Source organism: Molothrus ater, chromosome 3 (assembly GCF_012460135.2).
Source record: "Molothrus ater isolate BHLD 08-10-18 breed brown headed cowbird chromosome 3, BPBGC_Mater_1.1, whole genome shotgun sequence".
Taxonomy (NCBI): Eukaryota; Metazoa; Chordata; class Aves; order Passeriformes; family Icteridae; genus Molothrus; species Molothrus ater.
The window spans coordinates 8173250-8191016 of NC_050480.2; the positions used below are offsets into that span (position 1 = coordinate 8173250).

General features: G+C 40.0%; 1 protein-coding gene across 4 annotated transcripts in view; it reads right to left on the minus strand.

Moving 5' to 3' along the window:
• The window catches only part of MACROD2 (mono-ADP ribosylhydrolase 2), an 851816-nt gene that overhangs the window by 39609 nt on the left and 794440 nt on the right, over positions 1–17767 (minus strand). For all 4 annotated transcript variants that reach the window (XM_036379362.2, XM_054514164.1, XM_036379361.2 and 1 more), the window contains exons 12-13: positions 11640–11702; positions 8264–8329 (exon numbers count right to left, since the gene is read on the minus strand). In XM_036379362.2, the coding sequence (XP_036235255.1) occupies positions 8264–8329; positions 11640–11702 (129 nt within the window). The remainder of the gene's footprint in view (positions 1–8263; positions 8330–11639; positions 11703–17767) is intronic.

Here is a 17767-nt window from a genome sequence, read left to right on the forward strand (position 1 = left end):
ACAAAACCCTGGGACCAATGGGATGAGGGTCCAGGGGCAGAGCAAAGGAGAAGTGTCAGAACCCAGGAAATTCCTCTGACTGCCCTGGAGGACTCAAGCCCCTGCCCTGGGGGGCTCAGAGACCTTGGCACAGAGCCCAAGACACCTGTGACTTTGATTTTGACCCATGGAGCAAATTACCACCCTTACAGGAAGAATTACAAGTCAAGAGAGTTTAATTAGAATTATAGTTACTTTGTCACAGGGTGAAAAATAGATTTTTGGGCTTTTTAGAATGGGGGTTCAGGAGGCAAGAAGGAGGAATCTGGACATGTCCAGTCTTCCTCCTTCTTCTTCTTCTTGGCCTCCATCTTCTGCTGTGATGTTGGCACTTTTGGATTAGTTTAAGGCAGAAGCTCACTGTCTAACATAGGTGATAGGTATTGGGAAGTTATGGTAAATAATGTGCACGTAGTTTTTAGTATAAAAAGATAACACCACCCCAAGGTGGTCAGTGTGCCTCAACCCAACCTGCCAGACAGACCTACAGTGAGTCAGAGAAAGAATGTGTTAGATAAGAAACAATAAACAACCTTGAGAATGAGAACAGAAAAATCCTGACTCCTCCTTCGACTGCTGGGCTGGGAAAAAGAAGCTTGTACGTATCTCAGAGTCACTCTGACCAGCAGAGATCCTGAGAGGGAAGAACCAATGGGGTAGAAGAAATCAACACAGGGTCACAAAGGCCTCTGGGGGCTCACCCTAACCACAAAGGGCAGCAGGTTTTCCCTTTGCTGGTTCTCCAGCTCCCACAGTAAATATAGTATCACCTGTGTTGGGAGGAGGAGACACAAGAAACTCTGCCCCGTCACTCCCTTATCCCACACCCATTGCACCTTCATACTCCCAGACTGGTGCCCTTAGGGTTCACTGGTGCTTCCTTTTTTCCCAGGATGAGGAATGACTGCAACTTAATGCAAAAACCAATTTGCAGCATCACTGGCACAATTACGTGCAGTGGTCAATGGATTTTAAGAATCCAATCTAAAGGATTTTAAGAAGCCTCGTGCTTGGCTGATGTATGTGCCCCGTCATGCTGCTGTTTCTCGTGCAGCATCACAGAGGGAGAGGTGTCATCACTATTCCCACCTATGGGCACAGCTGGCAGTCTGTCCCATGGGCTTCATTCTCAAGGAATTGTAATTTTGTGTTAAACTTTCATTTTTATCATAAACAGTTATCCCATTGCTCCAGTGTTGGAGGAAGCAATGTAACCGCACTGAATTCCAAATTATCCCAGGCAATCTACAATGATAAATTTTTGCAAGTTGTTTTTTGCAAAGCTTATCTCTGAAAATAACAGACAATGGACAGAAGTTACTGCCTAGTTGTAAGAGTCTCCCAGTTTTATGTCAGCAGCAGAAACCTGTCTTGATTGGTTTTACCGTGCAGATTCCGAGCACCAAAATCCTTAATGTCAAGATCATATCAAAGGTTGCTTCTTTTCAAATCCAAATATTGCACTAAATATTCAAGCCAAAATGTCCAAAGACAGATTTACTTTTAGGATTAACAGGAATAAAATAAAGTGAAGGAATAAATCCAGATTTATGAAGCAAATCTGTGCCAAGCAGAAGTGAAAGTGTAAAACCAAAGGCAGTGATCAATAAAAGTGCTGATGATACACTACATTCTGCGTGCAAGTTTTCAGTAGGGTAGTGGGATTCCTCAGGCTCAGCTGATCCTCTGTGCCCACAGCCCTTTGGAGCCTTGTGCAAGTGTGTGTGTAAGGCCAGTTTTATAGTCCTGTATGATTCCAGGGTCTGCAAGAGCTCTGGCTGTCCCTAAGGCTTTTGTTCACCTCTTACTCCCCTGATTTTGTAAAATGGCATAAAGCAACATTAGCCTTGTCCTAACATAATTAATTACCTGTTAAGTCATACCAGAGAATCCAAAGCAGGGTAGTCTTTCACAGCGAAGTATTGCTTAATTTTTTGACAATATACACACTGGGCACTATTTACTTTGGGACTGTAAAAGTTAACACTCCTCCACTCAGGACTGAAAGAACCCGTTTCTGATACCACACTGGAACACAGCTCCTAATATCACACATGCATGAACCAAACAGGAGATGTAATTGCATAAATAAGGCAAAGATAGGCCACATTTATCTACTGCACATTAGGAGCTTAAGTGCTTGTTGAAGTCTGAGCATCCCTTAGCTCCCTCAAAACTCCTTCTTGCTGGCTGGAGGGGCAGTGTCCATGTCAGGAGTGCTGGTGTCTGCTACCCTCCGTTTTATTGAAACAAGTGTCTTGTAGGACTGCATGCTTGAGTCCACCCGGGAATTAGCCCCAGTCTCTAACAATCTCTTTACAAAATATTTAGGCTTTAATAAAGCTGATCAGAATACTCTGCAAGTATATTCACGGCTCCCATCAACTGTATGTTGAATTCATCTCCAAGAAAAGCACGTAGCTTGCAGTAAAATATCAATCCTATCCTTCCTGCCAATAGTCAGGCACTATTTTGTCTAAATCCTGTACAAATCCCCAAGCTTTTCCATGCCATTCATTTTTTCTTTTGACTGTATAAGGCAACGCTGCTCAAACATGATTCTGCAAAAGCTAAGGAAGAGGGGAGATGGTAAGAACTGAATGTTAAGTGGTTTTAATGCTCTTTTAAAATTCACTTCCCCAGCTACTCTCTGTATGGCTTATTTACTGAGCAGTTTCTAATGTGCAGAACACCTGGGTCCTGTACACAGCACAGATAAATCACCATGTTTTAGGGAGCTGTAAGAAGATCAAAGAGGGAAAATGCTGGTCATTAGGAAAGAAACAGGTTCAGTACAGTTTATTTTTTAAGCATGATACTGTGATAAATGACTGGAATATTTCCAGAGTGAAAGAAATCAAGCAGACATCTAGAATTACAGGTAATGGTGTGCATGGAAACTTCCCCATGATTAGGGTATTCTTTGCCTCATAAACGAAGGAAAATATGTTAAAATGAAGTACTATAAAATGATGATTTATGAGAAGTTAGGAAGAGATTCTTGAGCTTTGACTTTAAAATGGTATTTTTATATCCACCAAGATTTCATTTTAATCTGTCTTTATAATAGATTAGATTTATTCGAGCCCAGGTATAAAAATGCTTGACAAACTAGACCTTTAGGTGCAACAACTCATATTTTATCAAGTTTTCAGGTAAAAGACCTAACAGTTCATCTCTGCAGCTGGGACCACCAAATACTTCTCCCACCTGTTTGTGCTTCAAGCTGACAGAAGGGCATCTCACCTTCTGTCCACCTGAGAAATTCCAGGTGCAGCTGCTATAAAAACTGTGGGCATCCTTCTCCTGACATAAGGAGCAGGATCTGTTGTACAGGGCTCTGGGAAATGAAAAAGCTGAGAAAAACATGATTGCCTTGGTTAGAGCCTGTCCAGGAGAAAGGACTGGAGGGAGGAGATGAAAGAGCAGGATCTCACGCTGGACTGATGGGAGCACAGCTGAATGGCTCCAGGTCAGCTAATATTCAAAAATAAGGAGGATTTAAATAAACCAGCTAAGTGGATTAGTGTTCACTGTTGCAGATGCCAGTACTAGAGCAGAAATACCTCTTGAGTAGTTCAGGGGCTGGACCCCATCTGGATGCACAACTCAGGTGAGATTAAATGTGAAGAAGTGAATAACCCACATTACAAACAGCTCCCAGTGAACCTTGTGGAAGTTGTAAAGAGAAGAAGTGGCTGGTTGGATGGTGGTGCTGACATCCCTGGTTAAAAACCCCAAACCCCACAAATTAGCTTGTGTTAGCCCGTTTGCTTTCACAGGAATCCTCCTAACCAAGGGACAGAAAGATGTTATCACTTGAGTAGGCATGCGAAGCCACAGGTATGGCTGAGGGTGTTGAAACTCTTCCATTGAAAAAGGTTCTTTTTCAGTTACCTATAATTGAAATTTTCCAGGCTGAAACTTTAGGTCTAATCATAGCCCAAGGGTGAAGTAAAAACATTTCATTGGTAGCTGCTGAGTGCTCAAAATCAGGTCAGTCATTTAGATGTCTTAATATGTACCTAAGAACTGATTTTAAATACCTCTTTCTGAACATATTGGCCTTTCAGTCAATCTTTTTCATGTGCTTTCCAATGACTAATTTATGTCAATTTGCTCAGCTCCCCTGCATTTGAAATGCTCTTTCAGTTTATCCCTTCTCAATAATTTCTGTCTTTAGGACATCATGATTTTTCCATACTGAGAGCTAAAGCTGGGCAAAGAGGAATTTAAACCCATTACATTTTACAGTCAGGATACTTACCAGCTTCTGGGTTGCCCAAAGAGAATTTTTAGGGCTAACCCATAGCCAAGTCATATATCTAATTCTGTTTCTGAAAACACAAGGCCTCCAGCCAACTGAATCTGACTCCAGAGAATGCAGAAAAACAGTGACTTGCTTTCAATGGCACTCCCACAGAAGCCCAGACTTTGGTGAACACCTGGAAATAATTAATCAATCACTTCTTTATTTTTAAAATTAATTAGTATATGATTTAATTTACTTGCCCTTCAAAGGAAAATTCAGTTCTTATTAAGTGCTAATGAATTATAATCAATGTATTGTGCACAGAAACTTTACACAGTAGGGATTTATGCTTCACCTGTACTAAATCCAGTTCCTTTTTACATTTTTCCTGCCAGAAAGTCTAATCATTAAATTGGGTTAAATAGTAATTGGAAGAAGGGGCAACTGAGATGAAGATGCAGAACATTCTCTGACACACAGACATGCATGTACACATCTCTCTTTAACAAAACATAAGCACAGGTTTAATCCTTCAATCCAATCTGGATTTGTTACAAACTCCAATGCTGGAGTTTGTGACCCCAGCAAAATCTTGTACAGACAGACATACCAGACTGAGTGCAGCCTGCCTGATACACCCTTTATCTGCTGCATAAACATTGATGACTTTAATCACTTTGTTCTGCCCTTACACTTCATAGAAAAAAGCATCTCTCACTTGAAATGTGCTGGATATAAAGGATCTACTTCCATATGCACAGTAATGGAGCACCCTCCAAGGTGCTGCCCAGAGATGCCAACTCTCCCCCAAGAGATCATAGTTAAGCATGCAAGACTTTAAGGGTAAAATTGCAACAGTTCTTTGCAGACAGTGGAAAGAGAAACTTGGCACAGACTGGAATAAGAGGATACCTTTAGAGTGTTGCATTGAAAATCCTGATATTCTTGAAATACGACTGTTCTCCCCCTTCCTGCAGCCTCCTCCCCCCCTTTTTTTTCTGGAGACAGATGAACACTCAAAAAATTCAGTTTGCTCAAAGGCCATGTACAAACTGGGTTTGTGTGGACTGTTTTTCCTGGACAGTATCTCTCCTATGGTAACAGAAGACATATACTTTTAGATTAATGTGAGATTTGCAGTCTCACAGGAGGTTTTCTTTTTAATCTAAGCCCCTCAAGTGTAATTCCTCCACTGCCCCCAACTCTTATAATGAAAATCCCTTTCGTGTTCCCATCCTACCTCTTTTCCTTTAAAAAAATGATAAAGAGGACTCACTTACAACAAAAATACTAGATCTTCATAGCAGCAGAGATGGATGTGCTTTGTTTTGAATACCATCACATTTTAGAGCAATAACTATATCAATGTGTTTGCTATATTTTAATCCCAGAAATATGAGAAGGAAAAAAAAAAGCAGAAAAACTGCTAGTCAACTCTAATGGGACTCAAAATCCTTGTTTTGGTGCAGTCAAAGTGAGCTGACATTTGAAAGACCTAAATTTTCATAGCCGGACAGAATGGTTTAAACGATGCATTTTGGGAATATGCAGCTAGACTTCTTTGGTAGAAATCTTTTACAGTAATTAAGTGGAAGGACTGGGAAAACATAATTTCTTTAAATGCTTTATGTCCTGTTCATTTAGTTGAAAATAAACTAGAGAAATGAGTATGTTCCAGAACCTGGAGGTTTTAGCCTTGTTAACTCAGTGGGCAAACAATTTGAAAGCTGGAATTTGTTTCAGGAGCATCAGGTGCTTTCAGAAATACCAGGATTTTGTAAAAGTGCCATTTCTCAAGAAGCAGCACTTTTTTATAACGGTACTATTTATTTTAAAAAAACCCTAAAAAGCTGAAATTATAGAAAAATTGAAGAATCACAGAGTGGTTTGGGTTGGAAGGGATCTTGAAGGTCATTTTATTCCAACCCCCCAGCAGGGACGCCTTCCACCAGACCAGGCTGCTCAGAGCCCCATCCAACCTGGCCTTGAACACTTCCAGGGATGGGGCATCCACAGCTCCTCTGTGCAGCCTCTACCAATGCCTCACCACCCTCACAGTAAAAATCTGCAAAGCTGAAAATCTACCAATGGAAATAAGGATTAAAACCATGGCCTGGTCCATGGTGGCCTTGCTGTTCAAAGTTCTTGTTTCTATTAAAAAAACGAACAGGAAAATATGAAAACATGGTCTTAGCTTTTCTTTTTTTCATTTTCTTTTTTTTTTTTTTAAAAAAAACCTTGCACAGTTTTACAAATAAAATCTATGGAGGAGTGTTTGTCTCACTCCTTTTTCCCTACCAGATGCTTCCCATCTTTCTTATGAGGAGAGGTAGGACATAAAAGAGATAATGCACTTTGGATCTCTCAGGGCACTATCTCTTCTGTCAGCCTCTCAAGAGAAGAGAGGAAAACATTATATATACTCTTAATATATTATATGAAAAGTGAGACTTAGCACACAAAGATGATTTCTTCTCTAAGAAGAGACTTCTAATGCAACAATGTAAAAACCTGGAGGGCTGACACACTGAGAAGCATCTCAGAAGACAGGCATCTTCTTTGTTAGGAACAAACACTCAGAGCAACACCAGTTTGTTGGGATCATCAGCTGACTGCAGATGGAAAAGGGAAATCCAAACCCAAAGCCTCACTGTGACCCTCACATTGTGAAACAGAGAAAATGGGGAGTCTTCCAGATACGGAATACATAAACAGGCTAAATGTCATCAAAACAAGAGAAATTAATGACAGGCAATCACCAACCATGCTGGGATTGAATCCATCACTATTTTTGCCTTCCACTAGCCTTGCCACGACTTCAATTTGTGATGTATCAAAAGCAAAAGCCAGTGCTCCAGCAAAGGTTTGTGGTTCTTTTTTTTTCTTTGCAGCATCAATCAATCTGTTAAAGGAGCACTTAAATCAACCTGCACAAGGCTTTGAACTCATAATCAGGTAAGTATGTAGGCTGTCCAGCATGTGGCTTTGAACAAAAGGGCAGGATCTCACACCCTGTCACACTTATCTAGAAAAATGAGAAGAGAGTCAAGTAACGATGCTGAATTAAACATTAAATCTTTTAAAATAAATAAGTTAATGGATGTTAATAATTATGTTATCTCAGTAAAATGCATGAAAATTTTCTATTAGTCTTTCTTGAAGGCCATACTGATGGATTGTATTTATTATAGATAGCAAAACTCCTGTTTTGGATTACCAGTAGCAAACATTTTGTATAGCACCCAGACTTCTTCCTGATGTACCCCCACAAAAATGCTAAAAAGTGTAGACCAGCACAAGCAACTAATAGCATGATTATTACAGAAATATCAAAAACAATACAGCTGTGCACTGGTTCCAATCTGTTGGTAAACCAACAACTCCACAGGAAAAATCTCAGCTTGAAACATTTAAATTAGATAATCTCTCTTGTTTCCTAAACACCCTGTCATTTGGTTCTGTGACACTTTTAAATATTTATTACAAACTAAATTATCTGAGTGCCCAGCACAGCCTGCACAAGATAAACATTACTTTCTGCCTCTCTATTATGACTTCATCTCCTCCTGTCTCCTCCTGATGTGTTTATAGCTATTGTGTTTTTCTTTTCCCACATCAGGAGAGCACTGAGCAGGGAGCTGATATTGCTGAGATAGATGTTCTTGCTGAACTATATGCCTGTGAATCACCCCAGTGAGCACAATCCTTTATTTTGGATATGTCATGTATGATATTTCAGTAGTAACTCTGTAACAAGAGGACTTACAAATTTGTGGCATCTCTCCTACCAGCACAACAGTTGGTACCAAGTACTTCATTACAAAGACTTTTGAAAATGAAAATCCAAGCATTTCCCTATTTCTGAATTGTTTCACTGTGATTTTGGCTATTTCCAGACAAAGGAAAAAAAAACAGTTTCATGAAATGTCCTCTTGGGATGGGATATTTCAAAACACAATTTCCAATCTTTACCTTTATTCTCACTCAGCTCAATGTCTTCTGACGATAGGCTGGCTACAGCTGAAGGTTTTGTTTCATCTATAACAAAAGAAATGAAAGAGAAGCTATTCATTAAATAGAAAACTGATGAACCACTTTACTGAAAAAAAGTGTTAGGCCTTATTGAGACAAGATATTGGACCTGAATTTCATTTACTGGGCTTCCATCCATTCACTGCTCTTATGGATCATCTTCCCTAAGCAAGATGTAATCCAACATTCCAATACAGCCAGGTTAAATCTGTATTTCAATTTCTCATAATACAGAGAGAGGAACAGCTATTGGTTTCATGGGTACGCTGGCATCCTATTTGCTCTGAGATTCATTTTTTTCATTTAATCCATATATTTTGAGAAAAAACAATTAAGTCAATCTTAAATTGAATCATGTCCACGAATCCCACTGGAATTCAAATGACTAGATGCAAATGCTTTCCTGAAAAGAGAAGCTTTCATGAATCAGGCCTGAAATTAGAAAGTCCCTTAAAATCTGCAGCTTGGAGTTTTTTAATAGTAGAGGTAATAGTTACACAGGTAAAACTATTGTAGTTAAGAGATACAACTGGTACCTGAACTTAAATCAATAGTGAAAGTGAAAACATTTTATTTTCTTGCTAATTTTTATAGTTCTAAAAATCTTGATAAGCTTTCATTTTAATTCCTAGACTTTAATTTCTTTCAAGAGACTTGTTGATGATTCATGGAAAATATTTTCCTTATATAGCCATCCAGTACTTTTAACTAGATTGAAAGAAGAGCTCAGAACCACCTGCCATGCTGTTTTTCCATGTGTTAAGCTCATGATGACAGACTGGAGGCCAGACCTTTAAAAAACCCCTAACAGGTTAAAATTTTCAGTCTTTTCAGACTACTACTGTTTTCTCCACTACAACAGTTTTCTTTATAATATATACTTTTCTTGATAATATCATGGTATTTTTCACTATAATGAGAATACAAAATCTTTATGTAATGGACGAGGTAAGAATAGAGCGTCAAAATTTTGTCCTACATTTTCTTTCACAATATCCAGCAAGTAAATGATTTGTCACACTCAGGAGAAGTTTATGCCTTTGGTTTAGATAATACAAATAAGAACTTCAACATTTGGTGGGATTGCTCCTAACAGTGGTCACTCACAGTGTTTGGAATTCTAAGCATACAACTGTGCACCTCGGGAAATCAGGTCATTTTCTACTGCCAAGAAGGGGTGAAAAAGCAGCAACCTCAAAGTTCCTGGTGATGCTTTTGTCTCTGCAGTGCATAGAGCAGAAAACAGCAGAGACTCACTAAGTGGATGTAACAATCTGGGCTAATTGTGGCCCTCCCTGTTCCTGTAAGCCAGGAGGGAAAATTGTTAAGCCAAATCATTTTTTCCCTGCAACACCATCTGCATGGTCAAGGAGCTGACTACCGGGCTATGAGTGGGCATGACATTATCTTCAGGCATGTACCTAAATCCCATCCCTAAAGCTGACATTTTCTGGATCTGGGACCTCAAATCTCTGGATCTTTTATTTGACACTCTTCATGAGAATAATGAAACATGAGTAGCAATACAAGATAGCAAAAGAATGTATATCAGGGCTCTGATAAACCAGCTCTGACAGCTCATGTTGCAACAAGTCATAACAAGCAGTTTTGAGAAAAGCACAATGCGTTTAAAACACCTACAGCAAAGTAGTAGTTTCAAGAGGCAAGTATTTCTTAATTCTCTTGGGGGAAAAAAAAAGAGTATTTTATTCAATCAAACTGAAATACTCACCCCATGAGAGTGACTATCACTGACAAGCACAGTGGGCTGTATTGGGCATCTGCAGATGCTATAATCAGGTTTAACAGGAACCTCAGCAACTGGAGCCGGGAGCTCCAGGCAGTGTTAGCTCTTAGGTGAGCTAGCAGTCAAGCAGTACTTGGTAAAGTTAAAAGCTCAAAATTGCTTGAAAAAAGACATGCCACAGTCTAGTCAGAGATTCAAAAGAGAATCTCAATTCACACAGAATAACTCATTCTTCTCCCTGGTCCCCTGGGCCTGTTTAAAATACAACTAGCGTGAAAGTGGAAAAATCAGGGAAGGATACGTGGTTGCCCTCCAGCAGTTACAAAACACCACCATACCCTTATCTTGGGGAGGATAAAGTTTGCTGAGGTCCATGGGAATCTGTTTTATTCTGTAATACTGTTTGCTTCTGGCTTCACCTTGCACTGCCTGCCCTGCATTAGGAGGCAGAAAAGGTGACAAAAAGGACATGAAACACAGAGGGAATTCAAGCACAGACAACATCAGATGTTAGCACTCAGCTGCAGAGCAGGAAGGCAGGGAGAAAAGCTGCCCTTTTACCTACACGGTGGCCAATGCACAGGATGGGAAGAATTCCCTCATTCAGTGGACTTCTCATTACCACAGTACAGGAAGCAAATCAGGTAAGTCAGGAATCCAGGCCTTCTAAATTTATCTGCTGTGTTTGCTGAATGGCTGCCTTCAGCTCAAGGAATTCCAGAGAAAACCCTTTTACTCCCTCTGGTTTAAATATGTTTAAGGAACATTCTGCATTACAATGGGAAAAAATCCTAATCACATGTAAAAACAGTGTGCTACATGTAATACTACAGTTAAAGAAATACTTAAGAAATAAGGGAATAGACAGACATTTCAATTGCCACTTCAGGTCTTTTGGTAATTAATTCATTCTAGCTGTCTCTTGCAAGGAACAGAGTTGTGCCAACCATAAACAATCAGACAACAGAACAGAAAAAAAAAACCAAACAGAAAAAAAAAATCTCTTGGGCATGGAGGGACATATATTCCAACATACTGAACTCACTACAATTTATAAGTGTGTCACTTGCAAAACCCACCACTTGTGAACTCTGACATTCACCCACAGCATATGCAATATTTTTCTCTATGAATTTAAATCTTTATTACCATTATGACTTGTGCAGACAATTTTTTAAAACTTGAAAATACCCTTTAAAAATATTCAGGAGTTGAGTTTTCACCAGAAGGAGCCTGCTGCCTGCTTCCTCCTTCCCCAAATTTCTTTCCCTCATTCCTATTCTATGCAGAAGGGAAAAAAAACCATATTCCTTGTGAGAGAATTAGCAAGATTAGTCACCTTAAAGGGAGAATGTAGAGGTGGAAAACTGGAGAGGGGTCTGCAGTCCTGCACTTCAACACATTCATTCATAAGGAATGAAGATTCAGTCTCTAATGGGAGAATTGCTCAAGACCTGAGCTACTCTGGTGAAAATGTACAAACATTCCCCCTCAAAAGCACTGACTAAGATTATTGTTCACCAGAGTGGATAAAACCTAAGACAGGCCTTTGAGGATCTGGGCACAAACCTGCTTCTTGGCTCTGTGTCTTACTTTCATCGCTGTTTTGCTTATCCGCTGTGCCATTGCCACCTATTGAGAAAAACACATAAGAATTATTTATGATATATCTTTTTATTGGTACCTGGAGCACTACAATATTAATTGTAACCAATTTAGCATAAACTGCTAATTTACAGCAAAGCCCTGTGATAAAAAAGGAGAGATGTAAAGGTAAGCTGAAAAAAACCTGCCAACAGGACCAGTTCCATTTAAACCAGTCATGATTTTTATCTCAAGATGAGGATCATAGATTTTTATCTCAATAGGCTCACTGGAAATAACAATACCAAATAGAGGGACGTTTCCCTAAACACAGTCCACAATAAATGAAATTGTTGCTTGAAGTTCTATGTATTTTATAAAGAGGTTTTTTCCTAGGGTTGTTTTCCTGCTGTAACATTTCAACACAATTCTTGGGCTGTGTTTCTGACCTGCAGAACTTACTACCATGACTATGGAAGGTAAGAATCAACTGAATTGAATTTTAAAGCAAAAGCCACAATGCAACTTAACAAAAAGTATAAAAATGCATCACAAATGGCTGTAATGAAGATAGCACATCAAACTAAAGTAAGGTTGCTAGGACTGAATGATTTTTCCCCCTTTTTACATTCACATTCATTCCAAATTTTCTTCACAACTTCACATTCATTACCCACTTTCTACCCTCCAGGTCTCTTTTGGAAGGCAGGCATCAAACAGCAAATAACCACTGAGAATGGGTAATACCCTGAAAAATATCTATGGGTCTCTTACACTTTGCTTGCCCTGGTTAGAAATATAGCAGGAATTCTCTGTTTTCAGTGATGGAAAAGGCTCTTTTAGCTTCATAATAACATGATAGGCTGCAGAGCTGCATGCAGGATTGGATGCCATGGCCACACTCCCTGCTTTGCAGCAGCACAACAACAGCTGAGCACCAGCCTTAATGAGGTATTTGAAAAGTTGACTGCTGAGCATATACATTGTGAGAAGGGAAATTCATTCCCAGGCCTGGAAATGTCCTGATAATGATACACAATTTTTTTTTTTTTTTGCTGTGATCTTTGCTGGCTGCTGGGTTTTCTGATTACAGCTTCTCTAAAACAACACAGCTGAAGTTCCTTGTGTCAGTCACCTTGCTTTTCCTTAACACATGGAACCTGGTGATGGGAATAGCAGTGGTCCAAAAGTGATTAGGTGGATGGAAGGAAAACAGAGAGAGCACATATTTTCCACGGGCAGATGTACATCTGGTGGCACGCTGCACCCAGCTGATAATTAAAGGCTGAGGTATGATGCTTTCCCTCTTTCCAGCAGGCAGTTCTTCCTGGCATCCAGCAGATGGGACTAGTGGAGAATTATTTCCAAGGCTGGCCCTGCACAGAGCTGCTCTCAGGAGGAGAGGAGATGGAGCAGGAGCTTGACACCCCTCACCTGAGAGAAGAGAGGTGGGCAGGGTGCAGCTGATGGCCATCAGTGGGGACCTGGGCTCCCTGCCCTCCTGGGAACTCCTTGTATGAATTCTAACCTCAATGGATGCCTTGCCATAGTGATTTCTTAGCACACTAGTGAGCTCTAACCTGTAAAATATTGCGTTATGTGGATGACCAAAATGGACTGACAGAAGCTGCAGGGTTTTTCTTTCCCTGACTTGAAATCAAAAGGTGTTGTTTTCAAAGTCACTGTTCTGCCTGTCCACACACAACAGGAGGACCACATGGAATAAAACCCCAGAAAGTTAGCTTAACTTCTATCTCCCCCACCCCTTTTCTCTTAAAACACAGGCTTGGTGCCATCCAGCTATGCAAGCAATACATAAATAAAGACAATCCTGTAATAGCAGTGCAGCAGCACTGGAAAAATCTTTACCAATAGGTCAGACCAAAAGAGATTATTGCATCACTGTAAAATGAGCAGTGCCAAAGCTTCAAGGATTCCATTATGGTCAAGTGTGACATTTTTCACTCTATGGAGAAAGAACTTCACAACCAGAAAAAGCAGGTCAGGCATAAAGGTAACTACTGATATATAAATGAAATTAATTCTAGCCATTACCTTACTGCATTCACAATTTAAAACTCCATTTCCAGATGATACTTGTTTCTACATCCATTATTATGACTATAAGCACAACTTATTTATGACTAAAACCAGATATTTCAGGGGTTCATTCATATTTATTGCCAAGGAACTATATCTCTTGCTTAAGTCACTCAGAGAAAACTTAAACTACAAGAGAAAGTTTAAATGATCATCTGGTTTGGTAGATTATCAAGTAAACCATATTTCTCAATTCTAAATGTATTATTTCACTGGACATTCACTGTTTAGAATTGGTCTCATAGAACCTAAATTACAATATTCTCAACATGTTTTCACTTCATTTTGTTCCTTTAGAAAGAAAAATGTGAAAGGCTTTAAGCAGAAGCTTCACCTCTTACACTCTGACCCAATCCAATTGACTGACTGGATCATGACATGAAAATTCACCTTGATCAGTGTACTGACAGTAAGGGTTGTGCCTGGCAAGTGACTTTGGCAGAAATAGTGAAAAGGAAGTGCTAAAAATTAAGACTGGACAAGTGATGCTCAAATAAATGACTTGCAGAAGGAATGGTTAAGCTCTGCCTGGCCTGGAGTTATCTATTTATCTTGTGAGAAAGGGTGGAAGCAGAGCATGAATACGCTGACAAGAAAGCAAACTATAGAGTGGAGAAGTAACTAATCCCAAAGTCTTTGACAAACAGGTTTTTCCACTTTTAAAAAATCCTTCTAATGAGTCTCTCACTGAGTGTCTCTGACTGATGAAGAGTCTTTCTGCACTTACTGCTCTTCACTGGAACCGGGAGCAGAGCAAACAGAAAGGCTTTAAGGAGCACGTCCTCAAGGCAAAGAGCTGGAAATACATTTCACAATTTACAATTTTTCCATCATATTTTTATTCACCCCTGGCTCTCCTTTTCTCCAGGCAGAAAAGCCAGAGCCAGTACATTTTCTTTGAGTCTTCCCCACGACATTATTTATAATAAAAATGTCTTTTCCACTGGATGGCTTCTGCAGTATCTGCCATCCTTCTTTTCCCACTACTGCAGCAATCAGTGATTGTATTTCCTTTAGGTTGAAGCTGTCCTCACAATATTTGCTTTTCTACTACACTGGTAATTGAACAGCAATCTGTCACTCACTCCAAAGGAGATACAAAAAGTGGCAAATGACACGTCGTGTCATTTTAGGCCAGAAAATGTAAATGATTTTGAGCCACATCACAAGACAAATGGGAACATCTGTTTCTTTTCCCCCTGGCATGACAGTCAGTTCTAAAAAATAGAACTTTGAGGATTACAGTAGTACTGTACAAACAAAATAAGCAGATCAGACACTAAAATACCTTCTTCTGCCCATATATTCTGCTTTCTCTTGCCAAGTTGGCTACTGCCTGATAGGTTCTTGCTGTCTTCTCTTGGCATTTCCTTTGAGGTCATCAAGAAAATCCATTCCCCTTGCCCCTCCCCAAATGTTCTATTTGGTAGAAAAGAGGCTAAACAAGGATCAATCAGCATGCTCAGCAAGCTGGCAGAGTAAGTGGCACTTCTAACTCCAGCAGAAAAGAGGATTCTCCAGGAGTGCCTGCCCACTTGCTGCTATGGAGAGGTATTTAGCATGCCTAGTGAGGTGCCAGCTGCAGTGGCAGCCCCCACATGAAGCAGATAATATGATAAATAATAAGCCAGCCATCAGACAGGAGAGGGCTGGGACAAGATCCTGATGAAAGGTCAGCGAACAAACCCTTGGAGCAGGTTTCAGCATTCTTCACATTTTCTCTGTAAGAGCCTGGAAACATGTGGCTTCTTACATCTTCCACTGTTCTTGTGACAAACATGGTAAGTCAAAAATATTAATAGCCTGCTGGCCTCTTGGCTCTTCCCATTTCAGAGCTGAGCAAGTGCTGTGTCTGCTCACACACCTACTCCCCTCCAGCAGCACCTTCCTTCACAAGCAGCTGGTGACATACTTAGAGATGAGGCTACAGTCAGTGCCCCAAAACCTGCTGCAAAAAGGCATTTTCCACAAGAAAACAGAATTGCAGATACTGTTTTTTTTTCTTTTTGTTTGTTTCAAGGAAGAAATTCTGCATAACCAGTACAAACCCGTCCATTTCTACCCCTCCAACACAGAATCACAGAATATCCTGATCTGGAAAGGATCCACAAGGATCATCTAGTCCAACTCATGAACACAGAGGCTATTAATAATAGAATTGTTTTTGCTACAGAGAAAGCTTTATTTATATCATCCATAGGGTGTCAGTGTTCAGAACAAGGTTTTTCCAAACCTCTTCCTCCTTCCTGGGGTAGAAATAAAAGTGACAAAGTGCCAATACTCGAGGCTTTCATCTTAATTTGTGCAAGTGCCACATCCTGGGACACCAGGTTGGATCCTGTTACATCTCTGAATGGCTCTGCCGTGCAAGTTCAGGAGCATCCTCTGCTTTTCTGCATGGCCAGTGACTTTGGCATCCCCCCACTGGTCTGACCTGTGCTTCTTTCTTGTAAAACAAATACAAGTACAACCAAAATCTGTCAGACAAAGGGGTGCCAGTTTTGAACTGTCTTTTTTACAGCACAGAAATACTGCCATGGTAATCATACTGATGACATTAAGGTCCTTATTGTATAGCAGAGAAACTAATTAATAAGAAAATGAAAAATATAGGCCTTGATCTGCATTCTGCACACAAGTAGATATGCTGGCTTCACTGAAACCCATGAAATGTGAGAAGAAAGCACAAGTACATCCACATAGGCACTTGAGATCATACAGCCTGCAACCATTTTCAAACTGTTCCAGTGGTAAAATAATATCAGACATAAACCAAGAAGCATACACACACAAAGGCCATTATTGCAGAACTACAAACACATTAAAGTGAATCATTAATGTGGTGGCCTGAGGTTGCTGAACATTTTCAGTTTTCATTTTAATTTCTTTTAATTAAATTATGATTTAGGTCAGTTTTAATCATTACTTGTATATAACCCCTTTGGGGTAAATTTTAAGAAGGGTTAGTAACGAGTTATCTGCAGTAATTGTTTAATGGAGTTATGAGACTCTTCCCTCTGTGCTGCTTCAACAAATTACCACGCTGCAGATGCAGCCCTAACAGGCTACTGTGAGTGCACCCAGTCCAGTGAAGCTGTCAGTCCAATAAATAATAGTGTTTCATTTCCATGCAGCATTTTGTTCAGGAGAGTGGCAAGACAATGAGAAAACTGCAGCTTGAGTGGCTTATCTCAGAGGTTAAAAATAAAACTATTGTATTTAATGTCCTGAGAAACACAAGAAGTGGTGAAGTCACTCTGTCTAACTCTCCATGGTTTCAGATTGTGCAACAGAGGTGCTGGGCAAAGGGACATGGAGCATTTCATTGCCAAAGATGCTGAGCATTGCTGTTCCTGTGATGCTTCAAACCAAATGAAGGGAGACATCTCCTGGAGGTTTGAGCTGACCAACACAACCAGAATATGATGGATATCACACCCTGGATGTCACAGGCAGTCTGTGCAGAGGACAAAGACAATACTGGCACTTTGATGCAAAAAACCCCACACACTGTGCTCACTTGGCTTTTCACTGGGTCTAACTCTCCATTGACTCAGATTGTGCAATACACAATCTGTGTATTGCAGTATTACAAGGTGCTGCACAGTATTACCACTGTGCTTGTAGTGTATAAAAGGGGACAGAAATTGCTCCTGTGAGTTGATGCAGAGTTCAGAGCACTATAAAGAAGCCCTGACTCCTGGCCCTACAAATAGTCCTATCCAAAAGAAACAAAATGACCCCATGAGAGCAAGTGCAAAATAAACCCTCAAATTTTATAATGACTATATAAATTTACCCTTTGTTCATACTTTTACAGTGTGCCTGACATCTGGGTAACTACATACTACAAGGGACAGCCACATGGCTTCTTTTCCAAGCCACAGTCAAAATAAAGCTTGAGACCTATTTTGATTTTTCACAAATGGAAGAAACAGGCAGAGAAGCCAAAGAAAAGACTACATTCATAAAAAACCCTCACAAAATGCAAACAAAACCATGGACTACTTAGC